Here is a 24,744-nt window from a genome sequence, read left to right as displayed (position 1 = left end):
CCGCTGTGGATCTCATGTTGTTGTGTGATTTTGCTGTAGAACTCATGTTGTCGTGTGATTCTGCTGTAGAACTCATGTTGTTGTGTGATTCCGCTATAGAACTCATGTTGTCGTGTGATTCCGCTATAGAACTCATGTTGTCGTGTGATTCCACTGTAGAACTCATGTTGTCGTGTGATTCCACTGTAGAACTCATCTTGTCGTGTGATTCCACTGTAGAACTCATCTTGTTGTGTGATTCTGCTTTAGATATCATGTTGTCGTGTGATTCTGCTGTAGAACTCATGTTGTCGTGTGATTCCGCTTTAGATCTCATGTTGTCGTGTGATTCCGCTGTAGAACTCATGTTGTCATGTGATTCCGCTGTAGAACTCATGTTGTCGTGTGATTCTGCTGTAGAACTCTTGTTGTCGTGTGATTCCACTTTAGATCTTATTTTGTCGTGTGATTCCGCTGTAGAACTTATGTTGTCGTGTGATTCCGCTGTGGATCTCATGTTGTTGTGTGATTTTGCTGTAGAACTCATGTTGTTGTGTGATTCTGCTGTAGAACTCATTTTGTCGTGTGATTCCGCTGTGGATCTCATGTTGTCGTGTGATTCCGCTGTAGAACTCATTTTGTTGTGTGATTCTGCTGTAGAACTCATTTTGTTGTGTGATTCCGCTTTAGGTCTCATGTTGTCGTGTGATTCCGCTGTAGAACTCATCTTGTCGTGTGATTCCGCTGTAGAACTCATGTTGTCGTGTGATTCCGCTGTAGAACTCATGTTGTTGTGTGATTCCGCTTTAGATCTCATGTTGTCGTGTGATTCTGCTTTAGATCTCATGTTGTCGTGTGATTCCGCTTTAGATCTCATGTTGTCGTGTGATTCCGCTGTAGAATTCATGTTGTCGTGTGATTCTGCTGTAGAACTCATGTTGTCGTGTGATTCCGCTTTAGATCTCATGTTGTCGTGTGATTCCGCTGTAGAACTTATGTTGTCGTGTGATTCCGCTGTGGATCTCATGTTGTCGTGTGATTCCGCTGTGGATCTCATGTTGTTGTGTGATTTTGCTGTAGAACTCATGTTGTCGTGTGATTCTGCTGTAGAACTCATGTTGTTGTGTGATTCTGCTGTGGAACTCATGTTGTCGTGTGATTCCGCTATAGAACTCATGTTGTCGTGTGATTCCACTGTAGAACTCATGTTGTCGTGTGATTCCACTGTAGAACTCATCTTGTCGTGTGATTCCACTGTAGAACTCATCTTGTTGTGTGATTCTGCTTTAGATATCATGTTGTCGTGTGATTCTGCTGTAGAACTCATGTTGTCGTGTGATTCCGCTTTAGATCTCATGTTGTCGTGTGATTCCGCTGTAGAACTCATGTTGTCATGTGATTCCGCTGTAGAACTCATGTTGTCGTGTGATTCCGCTGTAGAACTCATGTTGTCGTGTGATTCCGCTTTAGATCTCATGTTGTCGTGTGATTCCGCTATAGAACTCATGTTGTCGTGTGATTCCGCTGTAGATCTCATGTTGTCGTGTGATTCCATTGTAGAACTCATCTTGTCGTGTGATTCCACTGTAGAACTCATCTTGTTGTGTGATTCTGCTTTAGATATCATGTTGTCGTGTGATTCTGCTGTAGAACTCATGTTGTCGTGTGATTCCACTTTAGATCTCATGTTGTCGTGTGATTCCGCTGTAGAACTCATGTTGTTGTGTGATTCCGCTGTAGAACTTATGTTGTCGTTTTATTCCGCTGTAGAACTCATGTTGTCGTGTGATTCCGCTGTGGATCTCATGTTGTCGTGTGATTCCGCTGTAGATCTTATGTTGTCGTGTGATTCCGCTGTAGAACTCATGTTGTCGTGTGATTTTGCTGTAGAACTCATGTTGTCGTGTGATTCTGCTGTAGAACTCATGTTGTTGTGTGATTCTGCTGTGGAACTCATGTTGTCGTGTGATTCCGCTATAGAACTCATGTTGTCGTGTGATTCCACTGTAGAACTCATGTTGTCGTGTGATTCCACTGTAGAACTCATCTTGTCGTGTGATTCCACTGTAGAACTCATCTTGTTGTGTGATTCTGCTTTAGATATCATGTTGTCGTGTGATTCTGCTGTAGAACTCATGTTGTCGTGTGATTCCGCTTTAGATCTCATGTTGTCGTGTGATTCCGCTGTAGAACTCATGTTGTCATGTGATTCCGCTGTAGAACTCATGTTGTCGTGTGATTCCGCTGTAGAACTCATGTTGTCGTGTGATTCCGCTTTAGATCTCATGTTGTCGTGTGATTCCGCTATAGAACTCATGTTGTCGTGTGATTCCGCTGTAGAACTCATGTTGTCGTGTGATTCCATTGTAGAACTCATATTGTCGTGTGATTCCGCTGTAGAACTCATCTTGTTGTGTGATTCTGCTTTAGATATCATGTTGTCGTGTGATTCTGCTGTAGAACTCATGTTGTCGTGTGATTCCGCTTTAGATCTCATGTTGTCGTGTGATTCCGCTGTAGAACTCATGTTGTCGTGTGATTCCGCTGTAGAACTCATGTTGTCGTGTGATTCCGCTGTAGAACTCATGTTGTTGTGTGATTCCGCTGTAGAACTCATGTTGTCTTGTGATTCCGCTTTAGATCTCATGTTGTCGTGTGATTCCGCTATAGAACTCATGTTGTCGTGTGATTCCGCTGTAGAACTCATGTTGTCGTGTGATTCCGCTGTAGAACTCATGTTGTCGTGTGATTCCGCTGTAGAACTCATGTTGTTGTGTGATTCCGCTGTAGAACTTATGTTGTCGTTTTATTCCGCTGTAGAACTCATGTTGTCGTGTGATTCCGCTGTGGATCTCATGTTGTCGTGTGATTCCGCTGTAGATCTTATGTTGTCGTGTGATTCCGCTGTAGAACTCATGTTGTCGTGTGATTCCGCTGTGGATCTCATGTTGTCATGTGATTCCGCTGTGGATCGCGCGTTGGTTTGTTTGCAGAACACAGATGAAAACTGAGACGTTGGTGTCAATCTCGTCATTGAAACCATCCAGACTTCAACTGCCTGGCTACCTACGGTATAGCAGACCTCATAACCCTGCTTTGTTCACAACATTCATTAGAATACATATGGATGGTGATTTGGAGATTATAACCAAACCAAAACGGTTGAATCAACATGTGTCCCAAATGGCATCCTATTTCCTTTATAGTGCACTATGTAGGGAATAGGGTTCCATTTCAGACAGGTGCCACTGTACGAGTTCTGGCATAAACTAGAATAAAATGTACATTTGTTGCTTTGAATATTGAACCACAGTCGTTGCTGAATGTAAATTATAGGCTTCTGAATATACTAGTCTATTTTAAATCTTGCTGTGTGGGCAGGGAACATGCTGTTCTGATTTGAAGGTGTGATATTTTCAAAGTAGAAGATGAGAGGCAGAACTGTTGTACTTAAATGACCTTTGATTTCTGAATACGATATCACCAAAATATATAATTTATAACACTTACTGCTCTAGATGAAGAGTGACCAGAAGCTGCAACAAATGTACATTTTATTCCAAGACTTGTCTATAAGACCAGACCTGTCTATAAGACCAGACTTGTCTAGAATACCAGACCTGTCTATAAGACCAGACCTGTCTGTAAGACCAGACCTGTCTATAAGATCAGACCTGTCTAGAATACCAGACCTGTCTATAAGACCAGACCTGTCTGTAAGACCAAACCTGTCTAGAATACCAGACCTGTCTATAAGACCAGACCTGTCTATAAGACCAGACCTGTCTGTAAGACCAGACCTGTCTATAAGATCAGACCTGTCTAGAATACCAGACCTGTCTATAAGACCAGACCTGTCTGTAAGACCAAACCTGTCTAGAATACCAGACCTGTCTATAAGACCAGACCTGTCTATAAGACCAGACCTGTCTAGAATACCAGACCTGTCTGTAAGACCAGACCTGTCTATAAGATCAGACCTGTCTAGAATACCAGACCTGTCTATAAGACCAGACCTGTCTGTAAGACCAAACCTGTCTAGAATACCAGACCTGTCTATAAGACCAGACCTGTCTGTAAGACCAGACCTGTCTAGAATACCAGACCTGTCTATTAGACCAGACCTGTCTGTAAGACCAGACCTGTCTAGAATACCAGACCTGTCTAGAATACCAGACCTGTCTATAAGACCAGACCTGTCTAGAATACCAGACCTGTCTAGAATACCAGACCTGTCTATAAGACCAGACCTGTCTATAAGACCAGACCTGTCTATACTAAGACCAGACCTGTCTGTAAGACCAGACCTGTCTAGAATACCAGACCTGTCTGTAAGACCGGTCTATACTATGACCTGTCTATACTATGACCTGGCTATACTATGTCCTGGCTATACTATGACCTGTCTATACTAAGACCAGACCTGTCTATACTATGACCTGTCTATACTAAGACCAGACCTGTCTATACTATGACCTGTCTATACTAAGACCAGACCTGTCTATACTATGACCTGTCTATACTAAGACCTGTCAATAATAAGACTTGTCTATAACACCATACCTGTCTAGAAGACCATACCTGTCTAGAAGACCAGACCTGTCTATAACACCAGACCTGTTTATAAGACCAGACCTGTCTAGAAGACCAGACCTGTCTATAACACCAAACCTGTCTATAACACCAGACCTGTTTATAAGACCAGACCTGTCTAGAAGACCAGACCTGTCTATAACACCAGACCTGTCTATAACACCAGACCTGTCTATAACACCAGACCTGTCTATAACACCAGACCTGTCTAGAATACCAGACCTGTCTATAAGACCAGACCTGTCTATAACACCAGACCTGTCTAGAAGACCAGACCTGTCTATAACACCAGACCTGTCTATACTATGACCTGTCTATACTATGACTTGTCTATACTAAGAAGACATGACCTCTAGAAGACCTGACCTATCTAGAAGACCAGAGCTGTCTAGAAGACCTGACCTGTCTAGAAGACCAGAGCTGTCTAGAAGACCAGACCTGTCTATAAGACCAGACCTGTCTATAAGACCAGACCTGTCTTGAAGACCAGACCTGTCTATAAGACCTCAGCTGTCTAGAAGACCAGACCTGTCTATAAGACCAGTCTATAAGACCAGACCTGTCTATAAGACCAGACCTATCTAGAAGACCAGACCTGTCTTGAAGACCAGACCTGTCTATAAGACCTCAGCTGTCTAGAAGACCAGACCTGTCTATAAGACCTGTCTGTAAGACCAGACCTGTCTATAAGACCAGACCTGTCTAGAAGACCTGTCTAGAAGACCAGACCTGTCTATAAGACCAGACCTGTCTAGTCTACCAGACCTGTCTTGAAGACCAGACCTGTCTATAAGACCAGTCTAGAACACCAGACCTGTCTATCAGACCTGTCTATAAGACCTGTCTAGAAGACCAGACCTGTCTATAAGACCTCAGCTGTCTAGAAGACCAGACCTGTCTATAAGACCTGTCTATAAGACCAGACCTGTCTATAAGACCTGTCTAGAAGACCAGACCTGTCTATCAGACCTGTCTATAAGACCAGACCTGTCTATAAGTCCAGACATGTCTAGAAGACCAGACCTGTCTGTAAGACCGGACCTGTCTAGAAGATCTGTCTATAAGAAGGGTTCTCTCATTATCAGCTGGTGAAATTAATCTTTATTAATAGTTAATAATCTGTTATTACAGTATTATGGAGATGACTGTACCTGAATGTATGAGCTGTTATTGTGCCTCTTGGCCCTCATGACATGGTTGACTAACCTGTATCATGTTTGACTAGCTCTGGGGTGATGTTTCCCCTAGCAACAGATTTAGTATCAGCTTCCCCCAAATCCTAACCTTAACCGTTAGTGGGGAAAACGCTAAACTAACCCAATATCAGCAACTTCACATTACACCTCATGACACAGCTCAGTCAACACTGTTTGGCTCACCTTTGTGTTGATCTCTCCTACAGGTGGTCTCTCTGGGGAAGAACACCCGTGGATACCACTACATCCTGTCTAACCTGGTGAGTCAACACTAGATACAAGGCCACATCTCAAATGGCATCCTATTCCCTATGCAGTGTTCTACTGGGCTCTGGTGTAGGGTACGATGTAGAGAGAAAGGTGCGATTTGCGATTAACTCTTAGTTTATACTTCTAAGAAACAGTAGGTCAACCTTTCTCAATATTTCCTTGATTCCTTGATTCCTTGCATCCTCTCTCCTTGCCTCCATCTGGAGAATAGGGTTTTTGAACCATCTAGAGGTCATTACTTTACTATTTTACCATTTGGGTATAGTGTCTGATCTGTTGTCGTCAGAGGGTTAAAGTGGAAAATGGAAGTGTCAGGTTGACTCCTATATTATCAGGACTGGTTTAAGATGAGACCAAGGGCCAGCCCTCTCGTCTCCTCTCTTCTCCTCTCCTGCTGTTCTCTCTGCACTGTGTCCCTGACTTTAAAATTCCCCATTATGCAAAATTCACGGACACATGTCCTTGTTCTCCATAACACGACGCTGCATTCTGAAATGAACAGTTTGACCATGGAAAGAAAGCTGACACATCTCCATGTGGAAGTGTGTAATCTGACGGCAGTTGGAGCTGCAGGCTTGTCAGAATACATTACAATATGTTAGGTTTTCTAGGCGGACAGACTGAGCCATGTTGTTGTACCGTATCTTAGGGCTGAAGATAAAATAGTTTTCCATTCTGTGACTATTCACTACCTTGTGGGGTCTAATACTCCTCACTGAGTTACTTTGAGTAGCTAGATGTATTGAGTTACTTTGAGTAGCTAGATGTATTGAGTTACTTTAAGTAGCTAGATGTATTGAGTTACTTTAAGTAGCTAGATGTATTGAGTTACTTTGAGTAGCTAGATGTATTGAGTTACTTTAAGTAGCTAGATGTATTGAGTTACTTTGAGTAGCTAGATGTATTGAGTTACTTTGAGTAGCTAGATGTATTGAGTTACTTTGAGTAGCTAGATGTATTGAGTTACTTTGAGTAGCTAGATGTATGACATCCTTCCTCGTGACACTGAGGTTTTCAAATCCCTAAATGCACTTTCAAGGTGATTCACTGAACATTTTCTTGGAAGCTTTATTATTTTGGGCTGTGAATTCCCTCTGTTTCTCTGTCTGTCTCTCTCGGTCTCTCTCCATCTGTTTCTCTGTCACTGTCTCTCTCCCTGTTTCTCTGTCTCTTTCGGTCTCTCTCTTCCTGTTTCTCTCCTTCTGTCTCTTGGTCTCTCTCGGTCTCTCTCTTCCTGTTTCTCTCCCTCTGTCTCTCGGTCTCTCTCTTTCTTTGAATGCCTTTTCTCTTTCTTTCCCTCTCCATCCCTTTTCACCCCCACTCTCCCTCTCCATCTTCCTCCCTGTCTCCCTCCAACCCTGTCTCCCTCCATCCCTCTCTCCCTGTCTCCCTCCATCCCTATCTCCCTGTCTCCTTCCATCCCTCCACCCCTCTCTCCCGGTCTCTCTCCCTCCCTCTCTCCTATCTTCCTCATCCCTCTCTCCCTGTCTCCCTCCAACCCCATATCCCTACATCCCTCTCTCCTGTCTCCCTCCACCCCTCCCTCCCTGTCTCCCTCCACCCCTCTCTCACTGTCTCCCTCCATCCCTCTCTGCTTGTTTCCCTCTATCCCTCTCTCCTGTCTCCCTCCATCCCTCGCTCCCTCTCTCCCTCCATCCCTCTCTCCTGTCTCCCTCCATCCCTCTCTCCCTGTCTCTCTCCCTCCATTCCTCTCTCCCTCCATCCCTCTCTACCTGTCTCCCTCCATCCCGCTCTCCCTGTCTCCCTCCATCCCTCTCTCCCTCTCTCCCTCCTTCCCTCTCTCCCTCTCTTCCTCCATCCCTGTCTCTCCTCTCTCTGATCTCAGGGTTTCTCCAATGTGAGCTTGGACAAGGTCTTCCAAGGCGGGGCCAACATATCAGGCTTCCAGATAGTGAGCCCTGAGAACCCCATCGTTCAGCAGTTCCTACAGCGCTGGGTGAGACTGGATGAAAGGGAATTCCCGGAGGCCAAGAACACCCCACTCAAGGTAACTACTGCAGACTACAGAATAGCAGCCAAGCCTTTCATGATGTACTGTTATGTATGCAAAACAGAATGAATCCATCTCTTCTTTTGGATAGAGCGCTCTCCCTCTTGTCCTTCTCCATTATTTTCCTCTCAGTATCTGTCACTCTCCCATTCTCTTTCCTCTCCTCTCTTCTCCTCTCTTTTCCTCTCTTTTCCCTTCCTCTCCTCTCCTCTCCTCTCCTCTCCTCTCTTCTCTTCTCTTCTCTTCTACTGTCTTCTTCTTTCCTCCCCTTCTCTTCTCTTCTCTTCTCTTCTCTTCTCCCTTCTTCTCCTCTCAGTATGTCACCCTTCCCCAATGATCAATATATCGATAGACAGATCCGAAGCAAAGTTTTAGCATAGCTTCCATTTACATGTAATTAAACAATGATCAATGCATTTGAAATTACACTTAATTGTCCCCCACGTTCGTATGTTAGTCACAAGCGATATCTCTGGCAGCACTGGCCCAGTTCTGACAGAACTTGGATAAATGATGCATCTTAACATAGAGATCCGGCATTTCCAAAGTTACACTGATTGGCTCAAGGTGGGAGCTATAGTAATGAACTGAAATGTATCCCTCAAATCACATGCTTCGAGGACACAGACTAACAGTGAAATGTTTACGGGTTATTTTCCAACTAAAATAAACATAGTGACACGAGGAATAAATACACGGTGAATAACGAATAGAAATAACAAGTGAAAAAAGTGAGAGAGTGAGAGAGTATATTGTATATTATCTACCTCACTCGCTTTGGCAATGTTAACATATGTTTCCAATGCCAATAAAGCCCCATGAATTGAATTGAGTGAGATTGTGAGAGAGTGAGAGAGTGAGACCTGAGAGAGTGAGATGTGAGAGGGAGAGAGTGAGAGAGAGTGAGAGTGTGAGATGTGAGATGTGAGAGTGGGAGAGAGAGCTGGTGAGAGTGGGAGAGTGAGAGAGTGAGATGTGAGATGAGGGAGATGTGAGTGAGAGAGATGGTGAGAGAGAGTGTGAGAGAGAGATGGTGAGAGAGAGAGTGGGAGAGAGAGATGGTGAGAGAGGGAAAGAGTGAGATTGTGAGAGAGCGAGATGGTGGGAGAGTGAGATGGTGAGAGAGGGAAAGAGAGAGGGAGAGAGGGAGATGGTGAGAGAGTGAGATGGTGAGAGAGTGAGATGGTGAGAGAGTGAGATGGTGAGAGAGGGAAAGAGAGAGGGAGAGAGGGAGATGGTGAGAGAGTGAGATGGTGAGAGAGGGAAAGAGGGAAAGAGAGAGGGAGAGAGGGAGATGGTGAGAGAGTGAGATGGTGAGAGAGGGAAAGAGAGAGGGAGAGAGGGAGATGGTGAGAGAGGGAAAGAGAGAGGGAGAGAGGGAGATGGTGAGAGAGTGAGATGGTGAGAGGGAAAGAGAGAGGGAGAGAGGGAGATGGTGAGAGAGTGAGATGGTGAGAGAGGGAAAGAGAGAGGGAGAGAGGGAGATGGTGTGCTTAATTGGCCGGGGGGGGGGCATGTTTACTGTTGCCTTATTACATTTAGTAATGGTGTTGGTTAACGAACGACCAGTTCTCTCCAAATCAAGGTACGGTTTGGGGATGAACATGTGGGACATTGTGATCGTTGCATCGATGTGTTTCAACTCTACAGTGAATCTCTCCGCAGAGAGAGACCTTCACAGTGCACTTACAAGGTCTACACCTGGCGCATATGACAAATAACATTTGATTTGATTTGACATCTGCAGTTTTCAATCCCCAGAATCTTCTACTTTGTCCCCTGTTCATACCTGAATTAATAAAATAATGAATGGATTAATTAATTAATTAATGATGTACTGTTTGCCAGCTACAGTGTTCTCTCATGATCTCTCTTGTGATCCCTCTGATCTCTCTCTGTCCTCGGCAGTACACGTCAGCTCTGACCCACGATGCCATCCTGGTGATCGTGGAGGCGTTCCGGTACCTGCGGCGCCAACGGGTAGACGTGTCACGCCGAGGCGGTGCAGGAGACTGTCTGGCCAACCCTGCCGTACCATGGAGCCAGGGCATCGACATCGAGAGAGCTCTCAAAATGGTAGGAGGGAGAGAGACAGAAAGAGGGGCAGATGGGGAGGGTGGTGGAGAGAGTGGAGGTAGGGAGGAAAGAGAGAAAGAAGGAAGGAGGTATGTATGGAGGGAGGAGGAGAGAAAGAGGGGAAAAGTAGTGAGAGAGATGGAGCGGGTAAGAGTTAGATTGAGAAACCGAGACAGAGAATAAAAGAAGGAAGGAAGGAAGGAAGGAAGGAAGGAAGGAAGGAAGGAAGGAAGGAAGGAAGGAGGCAGAGAGAGAGAGCGCTATAGAAAGAGAGGCAGAGAGAGAGATAGCGAGCTATAGAAAGAGAGGTAGAGAGAGATAGCGAGCTATAGAAAGAGAGGCAGAGAGAGAGATAGCGAGCTATAGAAAGAGAGGCAGAGAGAGAGATAGCGAGGCAGAGAGAGAGATAGAGAGCTATAGAAAGAGAGGCAGAGTGAGATAGCGAGCTATAGAAAGAGAGGCAGAGAGAGAGATAGCGAGGCAGAGTGAGAGATGGAGAGCTATAGAAAGAGAGGCAAAGAGAGATAGCGAGCTATAGAAAGAGAGGCAGAGAGAGAGATAGCGAGCTATAGAAAGAGAGGCAGAGAGAGAGATAGCAAGCTATAGAAAGAGAGGCAGAGAGAGAGATAGCGAGCTATAGAAAGAGAGCTATAGAAAGAGAGGCAGAGAGAGATAGCGAGCTATAGAAAGAGAAGCAGAGTAAAAGAGAGAGCTATAGAAAGAGAGGCAGAGAGAGATAGCGAGCTATAGAAAGAGAGGCAGAGAGAGAGATAGAGAGCTATAGAAAGAGAGGCAGAGAGAGAGATAGCGAGCTATAGAAAGAGAAGCAGAGAAAGAGAGAGAGCTATAGAAAGAGAGGCAGAGAGAGAGATAGAGAGCTATAGAAGGAGACAAATTTCCTCCTCTGCTTCCCAGATGTCCTCACACAGACCTCTCACAGTGAAATTCTCTCCCCCTCAGCTCATCTCTCTCAAATACGAAGAGCCTCTCATTCTCATTACCATAAACCCACATCTTTTATTAAAGCCTATCAGTTCCATCATTTGATTATCGCCAACGGCCCTGCCCATGTGAATACCTGCTATTTTCTTATACCAGCTTTTTCCACATTTGATAATAACTTGGCAGTCTGTATTACACGTTGTTCTGCTTGTTTTGCGTCTGTGTGTTACTGTCCCGCGGTGCAGGTCCAGGTCCAGGGGATGACGGGGAACATCCAGTTTGACAGCTATGGCCAGAGGTCCAACTACACTATAGACGTCTATGAGATGAGAACAGGGGGGCCCAAAAAGGTGCAGACACACACACACACACACACACACACACACACACACACACAGCGCTCTCTATAACCCTATACCGACTCAGCTTTTAAATCTCAATTAATTCAGAAATTGTTGTCTACATCACAACAGGATAAATATCAGCCAGACGTTAGGGTTTAGTTCATTACTTCTTCCTGTCATTGTTTATGAATTAGGACAAACATGCCCTCGATACAAATTCTCCTACATGACAGATGGAGGACTTCTGTAGGAACCATGGGTTTGAACCAGGGGTTGGAACCAGGGGTTTGAACCAGGGGTTGGAACCAGAGGGTTTAGTTCTGAGCAGAACCACTATTCATTTGGTTCTGTTCAACTTTTCCGACCAGCAAAATAAAGTTCCGATCCGTTTTTTTTTTTAAACAACGCGGTATTGGTTTAGATGGTTTCTTTCTGTTCCTTTTTTTACAATTAACTCATGAAATGACTTCACCAATCAGTGTGGATAGAGCAGCTTGCTATGGAGCGGGTAAGAGATTTAATCTGTATAGGAAAGTCATTAAGAGCAAATTGAATTTTGCCGTAACAGCATGATTTAATCATAATGAAAGACAAACACACAGACTGCGCTGCCAGTCACAGTGTAGGGCGTCAGATTCAACTGCGGGTGAGGAGAGAGCGTTGAAAAACTAGCAAGTTAATTAAACATCTCCAATTAAACATCTCTCCCTAATTTCTGAATCACTCTTGTAAAGTCGTCAGTAGGCTACAGTAACCCATGCATCAGAGGGGAGGGGCTACAGTAACCCATGCATCAGGGGGGAGGGGCTACAGTAACCCATGCATCAGAGGGGAGGGGTTACAGTAACCCATGCATCAGAGGGGAGGGGCTACAGTAACCCATGCATCAGAGGGGAGGGGCTACAGTAACCCATGCATCAGAGAGGAGAGGCTACAGTAACCCATGCATCAGAGGGGAGGGGCTACAGTAACCCATGCATCAGAGGGGAAGGGCTACAGTAACCCATGCATCAGAGGGGAGGGGCTACAATAACCCATGCATCAGAGGGGAGGGGCTACAGTAACCCATGCATCAGAGGAGAGGGGCTACAGTAACCCATGCATCAGAGGAGAGGGGCTACAGTAACCCATGCATCAGAGGGGAGGGGCTACAATAACCCATGCATCAGAGGGGAGGGGCTACAGTAACCCATGCATCAGAGGAGAGGGGCTACAGTAACCCATGCATCAGAGGGGAGGGGCTACAATAACCCATGCATCAGAGGGGAGGGGCTACAGTAACCCATGCATCAGAGGGGAGGGGCTACAGTAACCCATGCATCAGAGGGGAGGTAGTCTACACCCACTGGTAAAGATTTACAGGTGGCAGGCAGACGCCTGAATACGTTTCTGAGTGACAGAGTGAGGCCTTTGCATAGGCACTTTGTTGTGATTTTTGTGGGACTGGAAGAAAATGCCCAGAACTTAAAATAACATCATTTTCCATTTTCAATGCTTTTAAAATAACAGTTATCTTCTGGAACAGTATAGATCACTTTTGTTTCTGGTTCGGGTTCAGTTCCTCAAATCATTTTATTATTTTCCAGTTTTCGGTTCTGTTCCCTGAACCGGATCCAACCCTTGGTAGGAACTATTTAATCTAACACGTGACAGTGTTAGATAACTGGGAGCTTAGATCACGTCATGGTGTGCAGTCAAACCTGCTGTGTAGGTGTTTGATCGATTGATATTTAGAAGTTGTAGACTGCTCCAACTTGAGACAACATTACGAATTATCGAGGATAAAAACCAAATAAAAGCAAAAGGCTTATTTCCATAGTGGTCATTTGAGTGGGTTGGAGTGAAGCCTGCTTCTTCAGACAGAGATCCACACATCAGCCTGTCAGGATGGTTAGTAGAGACCAGAGAGACTGATTGCTTTCCTCCAGGTTGTGTAGCTGCACTCAGAGTGATGACTGCTACAAGCCCAACAGCACCAGCTCAGCTCCCCACTGCTCCCTACTGAAAGCCCTCAGCTCCTATAGAATCAATCTGGTATCTACACTACAGGCTCTTTGACTGTTGAAACAATCATATCTAGTACTCACAAGAGGAGATGAGAATATCTCCATCACAATTCTCCTGGCATTCTCAAAAAGTATCCTCTTCGCACTTAACAATGGAGACTACAGAATGGTCCTAAATGGCACCATATTCCTCACATAGTGCACTACTTTTGATCAGAGCCCTAGAGCCCTAGAGCCCTAGAGCCCTATGAGCCCTAGAGCCCTAGAGCCCTATGAGCCCTAGAGCCCTATGAGCCCTAGAGCCCTATGAGCCCTATGAGCCCTATGAGCCCTATGAGCCCTATGAGCCCTAGAGCTCTATGAGCCCTATGAGCCCTAGAGCCCTAAGGGTCCCATTTGAAACAACTCTGGTTAAAGCCTCTTGGTTTTAACAGACATCTGTATTTGCAGACCTTATATACCCATTATCTGAAGCAGTGTGTGTCTTTTTTGATGTGACGTGGGATTTGACTGACTGCCTTCCAGACACTATACTCCCCCAATTAACGCCCCACAGCCCTGGTGTCTAACCCCTCACAGCCAGACAGAGAGGGGAGGGAGGGAGGGAGGGAGGGAGGGAGGGAGAAATATAGACAGAGAGAGACCGAGAGAGACCGAGAGAGATAGAGAGAGATAGAGAGATACAGATAGGGAGACAAATACTTCAACACTTCAAAGCATTGTGTTGACTTAGAATCATCACTATAGTATAATAGTATATAGCTGCAGTGGTAGGTATGCAGATGTAGGAACTAAATGTGAGCCAGTCTGCTACAGCAGGAAAATAATCCTGCAGCAACAAGAAATGTAAATTATTATGTCGATTATAATAAGGGTTTTTTATACAGTAGGTGTTGATACATTTTTTGTTAGGATAAATCATGTCTGACATTTTAAAGTGGAAATTGCAAACTGTGGAATCCTTTTTAAACCTTGAATACACAAAAATGTTCATTTCCTGCTGTCTAGGAAAATTCTCTGCGACATCAGATGGATCAAATTAAGATAGTACACCTGTAGTGCAGAGAGACGCCTGAGCAGACCTGGAATATTATGACTAATTTCTGAGTGTTTATGCAGTTCACATAACCCAATGTCAATTATTTACCCTAAACCCAGGTAGCTGGATGTGGTACGCTTTAAATTAGACCTGCTGTCTGCTACTCTGCTACACCGGAGGAATGACAGTAGGTTTAGGCTTCACCTCCAGTAATCTATAAGGAAAGACAGTAGATTTAAGATTCACTTTTAGTAATCTATAAGGAATGACAGTAGATTTAGGCTTCACCTCTAGTAATCTATAAAGAATGACAGTAGGTTTAGGCTTCACCTCTAGTAATCTATAAGGAATGACAGTAGATTTAGGCTTCACCTCCAGTAATCTATAAGGAATGACAGTAGATTTAGGCTTCACCTCTAGTAATCTATAAGGAATGACAGTAGATTTTGGCTTCACCTCTAGTAATCTATAAGGAATGACAGTAGATTTAGGCTTCACCTCCAGTAATCTATAAGGAAAGACAGTAGGTTTAGGCTTCACCTCCAGTAATCTATAAGGAAAGACAGTAGGTTTAGGCTTCACCTCTAGTAATCTATAAGGAATGACAGTAGATTTAGGCTTTACCTCCAGTAATCTATAAGGAATGACAGTAGGTTTAGGCTTCACCTCTAGTAATCTATAAGGAATGACAGTAGATTTAGGCTTTACCTCCAGTAATCTATAAGGAATGACAGTAGATTTAGGCTTCACCTCCAGTAATCTATAAGGAAAGACAGTAGGTTTAGGCTTCACCTCCAGTAATCTATAAGGAATGACAGTAGATTTAGGCTTTACCTCCAGTAATCTATAAGGAATGACAGTAGGTTTAGGCTTCACCTCTAGTAATCTATAAGGAATGACAGTAGATTTAGGCTTTACCTCCAGTAATCTATAAGGAATGACAGTAGGTTTAGGCTTCACCTCTAGTAATCTATAAGGAATGACAGTAGATTTAGGCTTTACCTCCAGTAATCTATAAGGAATGACAGTAGGTTTAGGCTTCACCTCTAGTAATCTATAAAGAATGACAGTAGGTTTAGGCTTCACCTCCAGTAATCTATAAGGAATGACAGTAGATTTAGGCTTCACCTCCAGTAATCTATAAGGAATGACAGTAGATTTAGGCTTCACCTCTAGTAATCTATAAGGAATGACAGTAGGTTTAGGCTTTACCTCCAGTAATCTATAAGGAATGACAGTAGATTTAGGCTTCACCTCCAGTAATCTCTAAGGAATGACAGTAGGTTTAGGCTTCACCTCCAGTAATCTATAAGGAATGACAGTAGATTTAGGCTTCACCTCTAGTAATCTATAAGGAATGACAGTAGGTTTAGGCTTTACCTCCAGTAATCTATAATGCTGATTTTATTAGTGGGTAAATTGAACACTTCTTAAAGCGAATAAGTTTGTGCTTTTACCTGCTAGAAGCACATATAAGCATGTATAATGTGTTACTGAAATGTTCCTACTTGACTGTTTATACACTGATACTGATAGTGGGGGGAGAAGGGGGGTGGGGTGGTCGTTCGGGGTGGGCGGTCGGACAAAGGGTATGTTGCTAACAGAAATAGAATGCGAATAATAGAATTCAATCTAATTCTATGGTTGCTATGCTAACCTGTGTTTTCTCTGTTTCAGATTGGCTACTGGAACGAGTACCAGCGATTAGTAAATGTGTTAGAACAACAGGTGGTCGCCAACGAGTCTTCTTCTGTGGAAAACCGAACGATTGTGGTCACTACTATTATGGTACACTTTCCATGGCAACTTTGAAATGTGTTCACCACAACGTATTCTGCCAGTCAGGGCCGTGAGCGGCGGTGTTGATGCCTAACCGGTTGATACAGTCTGTCCTGGGCTGGGCAGAACCACATATTTTTTGTGTTTGCTTTGCATCCACTCACTACACGTTGAAACAGTCGATCCCTCTGTTAGGAGAAGAGAGTGTTTCAACTGTATCCGTGTGGGTGACAAAGCATTTAGATTCCTCATACTTCAGTGGCCTGTCGTAGCAGTGACATCACAATATTGGTATTATATGATACATGAGTAAGTGGGTAAATGGTTGACTTGACTCCATCTAATAGAAAACACATACAAACCAACATTCGCCATCCGTACGTAAGTAGAACCTGTCCTGTCTGTCCTCATCAAGTAAATGGTTCAATGACAATCTGGGATAGGAGGAGGAGACGATGATGACGATGATGGTGATAATGATGGTGATAATGATACTGCAATGGCTTCGCAAGGACAAAGCAAAATAAAGCACATTTGAGAGAGGATAATAACGATAATATACGCAGAGCATTCGGAAAGTATTCAGACCCCTTGACTTTTTCCATAATTTGTTACGTTACAGTCTTATTCTAAAATAAATTAAATAAATGTTTTTCCACATCAATCCACACACAATACCCCATAATGACAAAGCGAAAATAGGGTTTTAGATTTTTTTTCAAATGTTTTAAAAATAAATAAATAAAATACCTTATATACATAAGTATTAAGACCCTTTGCTATGAGACTCTAAATTGAGCTCAGGTGCATCCTGTTTCCATTGAGCAACCTTGAGATGTTTCTAGAACTTGATTGGAGTCCACCTGTGGTAAATTCAATTGATTGGGCATTATTTGGAAAGGCACACTCCTGTCTATATAAAGTCCCACAGTTGACAGTGCATGTCAGAGCAAAAACTAAGTCATGACGTCTAAGGAATTGTCCGTAGAGCTCAGAGACAGGATTGTGTCGAGGCATAGATCTGGGGAAGGGTACCAAAACATTTCTGCGGCATTGCAGGTCACCAAGAACGGAGTGGCCTTCATCATTCTTACATGGAAGAAGTATGGAACCACCAAGACTCTTGCTAGAGCTGGCCGATCTGCCAAACAGAGTAATCGGGGGAGAAGGGCCTTGGCCAGGGAGGTGACCATGAACCCGATGGTCACTCTGACAAAGCTCCAGAGTTCCACTGTGGAGATTGGAGAACCTTCCAGAAAGACTACCATCTCTGCAGCACTCCACCAATCAGGCCATTATGGCAGTGGCCAGATGGAAGTCACTCCTCAGTAAAAGGCACATGACAGCCTGCTTGGAGTTTACCAAAATCAACCTAAAGGACTCTCAGAACATGAGAAACAAGATTCTCTGGTTTGATGAAACCAAGATTGAACTCTTCGGCCTGAATACCAAGTGTCACATCTGGAGGAAACCTGGCACCATCCCTATGGTGAAGCATGGTGGTGACAGCATCATGCTGTGGGGATGTTTTTCAGCGGCTGGGACTGGGAGATTAGTCAGGACCAAGGGAAAGATGAACGGAGCAAAGCACAGAGAGATCCTTGATGAAAACCTGATCCAGAGCACTCAGGACCTCAGACTGGTTCACCTTCCAACAGGACAACAAGCCTAAGCACACAGCCAAGACAACACAGGAGTGGCTTCGGGACAAGTCTCTGAATGTCCTTGAGTGGCCCAGCTAGAGCCAGGACTTGAACCTGATCAAACATCTCTGGAGAGACCTGAAAATAGCTGTGTAGCAACGCTCCACATCCAACCTGACAGCTCGAGAGGATCTGCAGAGAAGAATGGGAGAAACTCCCCAAATACAGGCCAAGCTTGTAGCGTCTTTCCCAAGAAGACTTGAGGCTGTAATCGCTGCCAAAGGTGCTTCAACAAAGGACTGAGTACTGAGTAAAGGGTCTGAATACCTACGTAAATGTAATATTTCATGTTTTATTTATTTTTGCAAACATTTAAAAAAAATGGTTTTGCTTTGTGATTCAGGGGTATTGTGATGAGGGGGGAAAAAACAATCATATCCATTTTAGAATAAGACTGTGATGGGTTCTGAAGGTATGAAATATACTTTTTCATGTCACTGAGGGAGAGAGCGGAAAGTATAACATTTACATCCTGTCCAGATATATCATTGTTTGCCATCAGTGATCCTACGAAAAATACACAGTCTGTTACGAGTCTATATGACAGACGTGAGTTGGGGAGGAGTTAGCACTTTGGGGCAGAGGTCAGGTTAGATGCAGTGAGGAAGAACAGATATCACTAAGGTTCTGTCTAGCGACAGAGATACATTGGTTGTTCAGATGTGTAGGAGGAGACTCAGCATAGGAGAAAGGGTAAAATATCAGTGCTTGTGTGAATATATATTTTGTCTTATGCAGCTGTATTGACCCAATGGGCGAATAAACTTGGTTAAGCTTTATTAAGCATCCAGGAGTTTTAATATGTTCATTTAGAACCTAACAGCTGCAACGTAACAAAATGTGGAAAAAGTCAAGCAGTCTGAATACTTTCCGAATGCACTATGTATATATATATATATATATATATATATTTTGAATCTATTTTGTTTTGTTCCTCTGAGGGCTGGTTCTGTGTTGAATATATATATATTTATTGAATTCTTTTTGTTTTGTTCCTTTGAGGGCTGGTTCTGTGTTGAGAATATATATATATATATATATATATATATTGAATCTATTTGGTTTTGTTCCTCTGAGGGCTGGTTCTGTGTTGAATATATATATATGTATATATATTGAATCTATTTGGTTTTGTTCCTCTGAGGGCTGGTTCTGTGTATAGCTTCCAGTGGGTTGTTTTGGCAGGAAGGAGAGAGTTTTGCTTCCATTTCCTGGCAGCAGTGTTGATCGGAATTATTCCTTTCACACTAATATTTTACCATATCAGCTCATTATTTTATATTTTAAATTACTTTCCCTCCCTGAATGCAAAACTATTCAGGGGGCTGTAAATGTCAAATCAAATCAAATTGTATTAGTCACATGCAGGTGACAGGTGTAGACCAGGTATAGAACAGGTGTAGACCATACAGTGAAATGCTTACTTACAAGCCCCTAACCAACAATGCAGTTCGAATAAGAAATAAAAGTAACAAGTAAATAAAGAGCAACTGTAAAATAACAATAGTGAGACTATATACAGGGGGGTACCGGTACAGAGTCAATGTGCGGGGGCACCGGTTAGTCGAGGTAATTGAGGTAATAAATACATGTAGGTAGAGTTATTAAAGTCAATCAATTAATCAAATGTATTTATGAAGCCCTTCTTACATCAGCTAATGTCACAAAGTGCTGTACAGAAACCCAGCCTAAAACCCCAAACAGCAAGCAATGCAGGTGTAGAAGCATGGTGGCTAGGAAAAACTCCCTAGAAAGGCCGAAACCTAGGAAGAAACCTAGAGAGAAACCAGGCTATGAGGGGTGGCCAGTCCTCTTCTGGCTGTACCGGCTGGAGATTATAACAGAATATGGCTAAGGTGTTCAAATGTTCATAGATGACCAGCAGGGTCAAATAATAATCACAGTGGTTGTAGAGGGTGCTACAGGTCAGCACGTCAGGACTAAATGTCAGTTGGCTTTTCATAGCCGATCATTCAGAGTATCTCTACCACTCTTGCTGTCTCTAGAGAGTTGAAAACAGCAGGTCAGGGACAAGGTAGAATGTACGGTGAACGTGCCAGGGTTCCATAGCCGAAGGCAGAACAGTTGAAACTGGAGCACGACCAGGTGGACTGGGGACAGCAAGGAATCATCGGGCCAGGTAGTCCTGAGGCATGGTCCTAAGGCATTAGAGAGAATTAGAGAGCAAACTTAAATTCCCACAGGACACCGGATAACGCACCCCTCCTAGGGACGGCATGGAAGAGCACCAGTAAGCCAGTGACTCAGCCCCCATAAATAGGGTTTGAGGCAGAGAATCCCAGCAGAGAGAGGGGAATGCATTGATGAGAAGGGACTATACACAGATGATAACAACCGAGAGTAGCAGCGGTGTAAAAGAGAAGGGTGGGCAATGCAAATAGTCAAGGTAGCCATTTGATTAGATGTTCAGGAGTCTTATGGCTTGGGGGTAGAAGCTGTTTCGAAGCCTCTTGGACCTTGACTTGGCACTCCGGTACCGCTTGCTGTGCGGTAGCAGAGAGAACCGTTTATGACTAGGGTGACTGGAGTCTTTGACAATTTTTAGGGCCTTCCTCTGACACCGCCTGGCATAGATGTTGTGAATGGCAGGAAGCTCTGCCCCAGTGATGTACTGGGCCATACGCACTACCCTCTGTAGTGCCCTTCCGTCGGAGGCCGAGCAGTTGCCATACCAGGCACTGATGCAACCAGTCAGGATGCTCTCGATGGTGCAGCTGTAGAACCTTTTGATGATCTGAAGACAAATGCCAAATCATTTCAGTCTCCTGAAGTGGAATAGGTTTTGTTGTGCCCTCTTCAAGACTCTCTTGATGTGCTTGGACCATGTTAGTTTGTTGGTGATGTGGACACCAAGGAACTTGAAGCTCTCATCCTGCGCCACTACAGCCCCATCGATGAGAATGGGGGTGTGTTCGGTCCTCTTTTTCCTGTAGTCCACAATCATATTTTTTTTCTTGATCACATTGAGGGAGAGGTTGTTGTCCTGGCACCACACGGCTAGGTCTCAGACCGCCTCCCTATAGGCTGTCTCGTCGTTGTCAGTGGTCAGGCCTACCACTGTTGTGTCATCGGCAAACTTAATGATTGTGTTGGAGTCATGCCTGGCTGTGCAGTCATGAGCGAACAGGGAGTACAGGAGGGGACTGGGCACGCACCCTTGAGGGGCCCCTATGTTGAGGATCAGTGTGGCTAATGTGTTGTTTCCTACCCTTACCACCTGGGGCGTCCCGTCAGGAAGTCCAGGATCCAGTTGCAGAGGGAGGTGTTTAGTCCCAGGGTCCTTAGCTTATTGATGAGCTTTGAGGGCACCATGGTGTTGAAAGCTGAGATCTGGTCAATAAATAGCATTCTGACGTAGGTGTTCCTTTTGTCCAGGTGGGAAAGGGCAGTGGTGGTCTGCTTAAAACATGTTGGTATTACAGACTCGGACAGGGAGGTTGAAAATGTCAGTGAAGACACTTGTCAGTTGGCCAGCTCATGCTCACAGTACACATCCTGGTAATCCATCTGGCCTTGCTTCCTTGTGAATGTTGACCTGTTTAACGTCTCTTGGGCAGGTGGGACGCTACCGTCCCACCCACGGTTCACACTATTCAACAGCCTGTGAAAAATCAGAGTGCCAAATTCAAAACAACAAAATTTCATAATTCAAAGTTCTCAAACATACGACTATTTTACACAATTTTAAAGGTACACTTCTCCTTAATGTAACCACATTGTCCGATTTCAAAAAGGCTTTACGGCGAAAGCATAAAGTTAGATTATGTTAGGACAGGTACAACACAAGAAAAACCACACAGCCATTTTCCAAGCAGGAGAGGGGTCACAAATACCAGAAATTCAGCTAAAATTAAGCACTAACCTTTGACGATCATCAGATGATACTCCTAGGACTCAACGTTAGACAATACATGTATGTTTTGTTCGATAAAGTTCATATTTATATCCAAAAACAGCATTTTACATTGGCGCGTGATGTTCAGAAAATATTTTGCCTCCAATACTCCCGGTGAATCAGCACAACAATTTACAAAAATACTCATCAAAAACGTTGATAAAATATTAAACTGTTATTCAAAGAATTATAGATGAACATCTCCTTTATGCAACCGCTGTGACAGATTTCAAAAAAGCTTCACGGGGAAAGCACACTTTGCAATAATCTGAGTACGGCGCTCAGAAACATACACCAGGCAATACAGATACCCGCCATTTGGAGTCATCTAAAATCATAAATAGCATTATAAATATTCACTTACCTTTGATGATCTTCATCAGAAGGCACTTCCAGGAATCCCAGATCCACAATAAATGTTGTTTTGTTCGATAAAGTCCATAATTTATGTCCAAATACCTCCTTGTTGTTTGCGCGTTCAGTAAGCTACTCCAAATGTAGGAAGCGCGCCCAAATTTCACGACGAAAAGTTTAAAAAAGTTATATTTACGTTCGTTGAAACATGTCAAACGTTGTATAGCATCAATCTTTAGGGCCTTTTTAACATAAAACTTCTATAATATTCCAACCGGACGATTCCAATGTCTTGAAAAACATTTTGGAACACAGCTACCTCATCATGTGAACGCGTGCCAATGAACTCATGTCATTTTCTGAGTCACCAACTTCCCGACCTTCTTGTTCGCTCTCTGTTCACTGTTCACTGCAAGCCTGAAACTAGGTTCTAAAGACTGTTGACATCTAGTGGAAGCCTTAGGAAGTGCAAAATGAACCCTAAGTCACTGTGTGTTAGATAGGCAATGACTACAAGCACCAGATTTCCCACTTCCTGGTTGGATTTTTCTCAGGTTTTTGCCTGCCATATGAGTTCTGTTATACTCATAGAGGTTAAAGGTCTTACTCACATCAGCTGCGGAGAGGGTGATCACACAGTCTTCCGGAACAGCTGATGCTCTCATGCATGTTTCAGTGTTATTTGCCCCGAGGCGAGCATAGAAGTAGTTTAGCTGATCTGGTAGGCTCGTGTTACTGGGCAGCTCTCAGCTGTGCTTCCCTCTGTAGTCTGTAATGGTTTGCGAGCCCTGCCACATCCAACAAGCGTCAGAGCCGGTGTAGTAAGATTCGATCTTAGTACTGTATTGACGCTTTGCCTGTTTGATGGTTCGTCGGAGGGCATAGCGGGATTTCTTATAAGCTTCTGGGTTATCAGCCTGAACAAGGCAGTTAACCCACTGTTCCTAGGCCGCCATTGAAAATAAGAATTTGTTCTTAACTGACTTGCTTAGTTAAATAAAGGTAAAATAGAAATAATAATTTTAAAAAAGTGTCCCGCTCCTTGAAAGCGGCAGCTCTAGCCTTTAGCTCAGTGCGGATGTTGCCTGTACGCCATGGCTTCTGGTTGGGGTATGTATGTACGGTCACTGTGGGGACGACGTCATCAACGCACTTATTGGTGATGCCAATGACTGATGTGGTGTACTTCTCAATGCCATCGGAGAAATCCCAGAACATATTCCAGTCTGTGCTAGCAAAACAGTCCTGTGGCTTAGCATCTGCTTCATCTGACCACTTTTTTATTGATCGAGTCACTGGTGCTTCCTGCTTTAATTTATGCTTGTAAGCAGGAATCAGGAGGAAAGAATTATGGTCAGATTTGCGAAATGGAGGGCGAGGGAGAGCTTTGTATGCATCTCTGTGTGTGGAGTAAAGGTGGTCCAGAGTTATTTTCCCTCTGGTTGCACATTTAACATGCCGATTTAAGTTTCCCTGCATTAAAGTCCCCGGCCACTAGGAGCGCCACCTCTGTGTGAGCATTTTCCTGTTTGCTTATGGTGGAATACAGCTCATTGAGTGCTGTCTTAGTGCCAGCCTCAGTCTGTGGTGGTATGTAGATAGCTACGAAAAATACAGATGAAAACTCTCTAGGTGATAGTGTGGTTTACAGCTTATCATGCAATACAAAACCTCGAGACTTCGTGAGCTATCGCTTCGATCTTGTCCTATAAACAACCTCTGAATAGTAAAGGAACACTCTTGAAAAGGAAAACATTTGAAAAGTGATGAAGGTCCTAAGAGTTCAGGGATACAGTATTCCTTCCTACACAATTACCTTCAATCTATATTCTGAAAGGTCTCTCTCTCTGTGTCTCTCTCTCTCTCTCTTTTCTCTTTCTCTCTCTCTCTCTCTCTTTTCTCTTTCTCTCTCTATCTCTCTCGATCTCGATCTCTCTCTCGCTCTTTCTCGCTCGCTCTCTCTCTCTCTAAAAAGGAAGCATTTAAAGGTTTCAGAATGGATAACAGCATCAGTAGATAAACATTATGTTAACTCGGGCGGGGGGGGGGTACATTTACAATCATGCAAGGGTGAAGAGGATATATGTTCAGCACAGAACAAACAAGCCATTGCTTCTCCACTTGCATCCCTCTAATTATGTGTTGTCTCTAATGGCGTTGTCCACTCTGTGTGAGCAGCAGCTCTTCTTTTGTTGGGTAATGATGAAACCATAACAACACGCTAGCTCCAGTGTTTGAAAATAGTGGGGTTAAAAGCACGCTCCGCTCTCCTGGTGGTGTTTGTCTTTTAAATATTGATTTATTTACTTACAAGATACATTTTTTATTTGCATTTTGGGATTATAATGGAAATGGCTCCCTTTTCTTTTTTTTTTTTTTGTTTTGTTGCAATGACTATTACCAAAGGCTTCACCCTTTGCTCATTGATTGGTGCAATGTGCTTGTTGATGATTATGTTGAGATATCAATGTAGTAGCACTCACTTCCCTCTCCAAGTCATGGCCATTTACTTTATGAACCTCCACCCCCATCCCAC

The 24,744-nt window shown here is 43.8% G+C and overlaps 1 protein-coding gene across 5 annotated transcripts in view; it reads left to right on the top strand.

Annotated features, from left to right (window-relative positions):
• The window catches only part of LOC115205680 (glutamate receptor 3), a 241,097-nt gene that overhangs the window by 167,332 nt on the left and 49,021 nt on the right, over window positions 1-24,744 (top strand). For all 5 annotated transcript variants that reach the window (XM_029771906.1, XM_029771903.1, XM_029771904.1 and 2 more), the window contains exons 5-9: window positions 5,975-6,028; window positions 7,885-8,046; window positions 9,958-10,125; window positions 11,313-11,417; window positions 16,134-16,244. In XM_029771906.1, coding sequence (XP_029627766.1) covers window positions 5,975-6,028; window positions 7,885-8,046; window positions 9,958-10,125; window positions 11,313-11,417; window positions 16,134-16,244 — 600 coding nt within the window. The remainder of the gene's footprint in view (window positions 1-5,974; window positions 6,029-7,884; window positions 8,047-9,957; window positions 10,126-11,312; window positions 11,418-16,133; window positions 16,245-24,744) is intronic.

The sequence above is a fragment of the Salmo trutta genome, chromosome 13 (genome assembly GCF_901001165.1).
Source record: "Salmo trutta chromosome 13, fSalTru1.1, whole genome shotgun sequence".
Lineage (NCBI taxonomy): Eukaryota > Metazoa > Chordata > Actinopteri > Salmoniformes > Salmonidae > Salmo > Salmo trutta.
This window is presented reverse-complemented; position numbering and strand designations above follow the sequence as displayed.